Source organism: Lethenteron reissneri, chromosome 16 (assembly GCF_015708825.2).
Source record: "Lethenteron reissneri isolate LAM-NWPU_2019-01 chromosome 16, ASM1570882v1, whole genome shotgun sequence".
In the NCBI taxonomy this organism is placed as follows: Eukaryota; Metazoa; Chordata; class Hyperoartia; order Petromyzontiformes; family Petromyzontidae; genus Lethenteron; species Lethenteron reissneri.
Window position 1 is genome coordinate 951,150 of NC_083794.1, and position 5,427 is coordinate 956,576.

The 5,427-nt window shown below is 46.4% G+C and overlaps 1 protein-coding gene across 1 annotated transcript in view; it reads left to right on the forward strand.

Annotated features, from left to right (window-relative positions):
• The first annotated feature begins 4,116 nt into the window (after nucleotides 1–4,116).
• Nucleotides 4,117–5,427, forward strand: part of LOC133342840 (F-box only protein 10-like) — a 22,176-nt gene continuing 20,865 nt past the window's right edge. Inside the window, 1 exon segment of the mRNA XM_061552159.1 lies at nucleotides 4,117–4,248. Coding sequence (XP_061408143.1) covers nucleotides 4,184–4,248 — 65 coding nt within the window. The 5' untranslated portion in view covers nucleotides 4,117–4,183.

Consider the following 5,427-nt stretch of genomic DNA (forward strand, 5'->3'; position numbering starts at 1 on the left):
TTGTGATGTGTTACTTAAGTGTATTATAATATTAAACAAGTTCAGAAAAAACATGCATTCATTGGTAATACGTTAAAAGTGGAGTCGCATCGTAAATCACTCAAATCCGTCATGTGAAATTTTTTCCTGGGAATAAGTTGAGTAAATTTATGGATATTATCGTCTGATCCCCCACCTCAAGACAAGAGGAGTTCTCTACTCCCCACCGGGCCCATACCTCTCTGTCCCTGTGACTAGTCCAAGGTGTGGCTGCTTCCATTGTCAGGTGACCAGGACAAGATGACACACACTCATCTCTACACACCATAATGGTAATGCACTGGGAATATCATTGTACGCGGAAAAATATGGAATTAATTTCTGAACCTCACGAGGCCTTAATTGAGTGTACCGCGGTGGCGAGATGTTTACTACTTCACCTGGTATACAGGAGTCATACTCTTTGGTTCTTTCAGTAAAGTCACGTAGGTGAAAATAAAAATAATAAAATAAAAATAACTAAATTAAAATGTAATAAAAATAACTCAATTTAGTAAAAAAAAAATCACATTCGTGACTTTACCGAAAGAACCAAAGAGTATGGATCCTTGCAGTCACGAACACTTCAAATCTAGAATTGGTATACAGGAGGTCGTGGGTTCGATCCCAACCATTCCACCTGTATATTTGGAGTTTGCCTGTTCTCCCTGTGGTCGCGTGGATTTTTCTCCATGTCATCCGGTTTTCCCCTCATTTAGAAACAGGCTTTTAGAGTATGTGGCTGCTATACAATTTCACACAAGCCACTCTGTTGAGCTATCATTTGTGGCCAGGTGGCTTCTGAAAAAGAGCTACAGTACATAGCTCAGTGGGCCTTACCATGCATACAAGTTATGAGAGAGTATCAACCAGATCACACGTTAGAGAAGCATCAAACTCGAATCCTTCACAGACATGCAGGCATTGCCGAGTCTGGTGAGAGCTCCTGCTTAAGCCACCCAGGTGTCCATCTTCATTCCCCGGGCTTTCAGCGAACTAAAGGACCTTGTTCTCGACCAGTTGGCTGCAACATGAGACGCTTCCCAAGCCGACACCACATCAGTCGTGGTCATGCTGGAGGATGGACATATACACCAACGGCGTGCGGCAATTTAACATAATTTTTCATCCCGAAGATTGCCCCCCCCCCCCAGGCCACCCCCCGGCCAATGTCGGCACATCCTTTCCGTATAATTACACCCTCCGTGAATTTATTCCCAAGTACCGGGTCTCTTAATTCTCGCCAAATCATTTCCAAAGTGTGACTTTAATTATCCACGTTATTAGGATTTGTTCACATTTTGAAATGGCTTCTTAACTGTTCATTTGTTTAATATTGTAAAAAAAAACATGTTGGTGGCCTACAGATGCTTAGGTATTTATAACAAGATACATTTTAAACCACGATATTAAACAGGATATAACCTAAGCGATACTTACGTAGTATCAGCGGAGCGGGAGACAAGGTTTTTCAGGAGCGCCTTTATTAGCACCTTCAGGTTCACAGGTTTGCCCTCAAGCTCTCCTTAGTCGTCTCGCCTTGACACAACCCTGACCGTGTAGCACCGACAGCGCCGACCGAGACAGCCAACAACTATCCGGCCGCGCAATATCTAGCGAAGACGACAGTGACGACAAGATGAGTCCACTCCCAGAACCGCCAGCCACGCTCTCCCTTCTCGAACCCACTAGCAGGTTCCAGGGGCTTCCAGATGAGCTCTTCCATGACCCTTGCCCCTGTTCCTCCGCCCTGCCACACACCGTGTACATGCTCACCGGCGTGTGTACTGCTCGTCCACCGCAGTTGCCGTTGCTGGACTAGTCGGCGCTATTACACTACATCTGCATTCGCCAAAGCCACAGAGCACGGTTCGTAGCTTGGGTTCAAGTCCCGCAATTTACTTTTTGCACAATTGTGTTGATTATAATCACACAATTGTGTTGATTATAATCACACAGCCACATGCGTTTGGCGCAGCCCTCTGCACAATCCGAGGCCCCATGTATGTGTAAGAAAACGGCTCGGAGCGAGGAGAGGTGACCTCAGTCTGAAAGTGGCTGGTTCAAATCACCACAATGGCAAACTAATACAAACTGAAGTGGGGCAATGGACAAGATGCATTCATCCATGATCTCACAAACCTAAATAAAACAAAAGCCATTTACAAAGTCCCACTAGGATTACCTTAAGAACAAGAGTTATGTTTAAAGGGAGGGGAGTCAGATACGGGGATGCACGAGCATAACCTCTTTGTCAAGGTTAACGAGAAATGCCAAGTGAAGGAACAGTAAGCTACGCCAAATAAGAAACAAGCAAAGGTAAAAAAAATCTAAATATTTTTCCATACCTGCAATCTCTATAATATATTACAATCCAATGTAAAAAAATGAATAACCAATACTCCCATTATATATATTTTTTATACTTGATCTGTAGCAACACCCGATAATCTGGCTGCGTCTGCTGAAGCTCGAAGGGGTACATTTGTATCGTGTCACCAGGATTAGCACGAGCTGGCTCATCCAGACATTCATGCTGGTTTGCAAAACCTCGGTTGATGTGGTTGTGAAAATAAGGCTTGATCCATGATAGGTTTCATTCGGCTTAGGTTGTGTACGAATGTGTCGTAACCCATCCTCGACCCAACAGAGCCAATTCAAAGTGTCACGTGAATCCAGCGTGCCAAGTTGTTGACTGCCTCAGCACACAGCTCGTGTTGGAGAGATCTCCAGCATCAGCAGGTCGTTGACAGCGGCCATGCACGTGATCCCATCGGTGTTTTCTAGTTGATTGCTGTGATTGGCAGGTTAGATAATTTTTTTAGCGATTGCTAAAAATCCTTAATTATATAATCAAGCTGGAATTGTAATGCTCTTGTGATTCTAGTTAACATGAACTAAATTGACTCGTATGGGGGTTAGGACTGAGGAAGTGGTGATCGAGATAGTTTGTGTTTTATATCAATTAATTTAGTTACATGAGCACAGGGGGTGATACAATCAGGATGTAATCTTTAGGGTTGACACGTTTGGCGAGCTTCAATACGGTCAATTACATGTTGCGTCACAAATATCATTATTTATTTATAATTCGTTTCTATCTATATCTTTATATCGAGATCTGCTCGGTTGAAGTTATTTTGGTCTCATTCTCTATTGAGCAGAGGTGGGACAAAGTCATTGTTATGCAAGTCCAAGTCGAGTCTGAAGTCATCAAATTCATGACTCGAGTCTGACTCGAGTCCAAGTCACATGACTCGAGTCCACACCTCAGAGGTGGGACAAAGTCATTGTTATGCAAGTCCAAGTCGAGTCTGAAGTCATCAAATTCATGACTCGAGTCTGACTCGAGTCCAAGTCACATGACTCGAGTCCACACCTCAGAGGTGGGACAAAGTCATTGTTATGCAAGTCCAAGTCGAGTCTGAAGTCATCAAATTCATGACTCGAGTCTGACTCGAGTCCAAGTCACATGACTCGAGTCCACACCTCAGAGGTGGGACAAAGTCATTGTTATGCAAGTCCAAGTCGAGTCTGAAGTCATCAAATTCATGACTCGAGTCTGACTCGAGTCCAAGTCACATGACTCGAGTCCACACCTCTGCTATTGAGTCTCTAATACATTTTTGCTCGTAATAATTAGTCTCGCACAGGACCTCATACAACGGATCCTCATCCTGATTGATGCCCGTCGCAGTGATCAGCGCGAAACGTCGGACCATCCTGTTAAAACGCCCACGCGATGCGGCGACAATCAAAATCACATTTCCTCATCTTCTCCGGTGGAAACTCCGCGTTCCTATGACGGGTCCGCCCCTGGCGTGAGACCTGCTGCGCCGAGGGCGGCAGCAGCCGCCGCGTGACGTCACCCGCCAGGTTCGTCAACCAGCGGCGGCGCGCTCTCAAAGCCGGTTATGACGTCACGCGCGAAGCACGGAATATGACGTCACGCGATGATCTACGGGGAGTGACGTCACGTTGGTTGCTACGGAGTGACGTCACGCGATGAGCTACAGGGAGTGATGTCACGCGATGAGCTCTGGGGAGTGATGTCACGTTGCGAGCTACGGAGAGCGACGTCACACAACAGCTACGGGGAGTGACGTCACGCGACGAGCTACGAGAGTGACGTCACCGAATGAGCTCTGGAGAGTGACGTCACGCGATGAGCGCTGCGGTCTCCATGGTGACAGGGCCCGGGGATGCTGCGCGTCCTCTCCTCCCCCCACGGTAATGGCCCCGTTAAGCCAGGCCACCATCACCATCATCATCAGCATCATCATCAGCATCATCATCATCACCATCATCATCACCATCATCATCATCAGCATCACCATCATCATCACCATCATCATCACCATCATCAGCATCATCATCACCATCACCACCACCATCATCATCACCATCATCACCATCACCAGCATCACCAGCATCACCAGCATCATCATCATCATCATCACCACCATCATCATCACCATCATCATCATCAGCATCACCATCATCATCACCATCATCATCACCATCATCAGCATCATCATCACCATCACCACCATCATCATCAGCATCATCATCACCATCATCACCATCACCAGCATCATCAGCATCATCAGCATCATCATCACCATCATCAGCATCATCATCACCACCATCAGCATCATCAGCATCATCATCATCAGCAGCATCATCATCATCAGCATCATCATCATCAGCATCATCATCATCACCACCATCATCAGCATCATCATCACCATCATCATCAGCATCATCACCATCATCATCATCATCACCACCATCATCATCACCATCATCATCATCATCACCACCATCATCATCACCATCATCACCATCACCAGCATCACCAGCATCACCATCATCATCACCAGCATCACCATCATCATCACCATCATCACCATCACCAGCATCACCAGCATCACCATCATCATCACCAGCATCACCATCATCATCACCAGCATCATCATCACCATCATCATCACCATCATCACCATCACCAGCATCACCAGCATCACCAGCATCATCATCATCATCATCACCACCATCATCATCACCATCATCACCATCACCAGCATCACCAGCATCACCATCATCATCACCAGCATCATCACCATCATCAGCATCATCAGCATCACCAGCATCAGCATCACCAGCATCATCAGCATCACCATCATCACCAGCATCACCATCATCACCAGCATCACCACCACCATCAGCATCACCAGCATCATCAGCATCACCATCATCACCAGCATCACCATCATCACCAGCATCACCACCATCATCAGCATCATCAGCATCACCAGCATCAGCATCACCAGCATCGTCAGCATCACCATCATCACCAGCATCACCATCATCACCAGCATCACCACCACCATCAGCATCACCAGCATC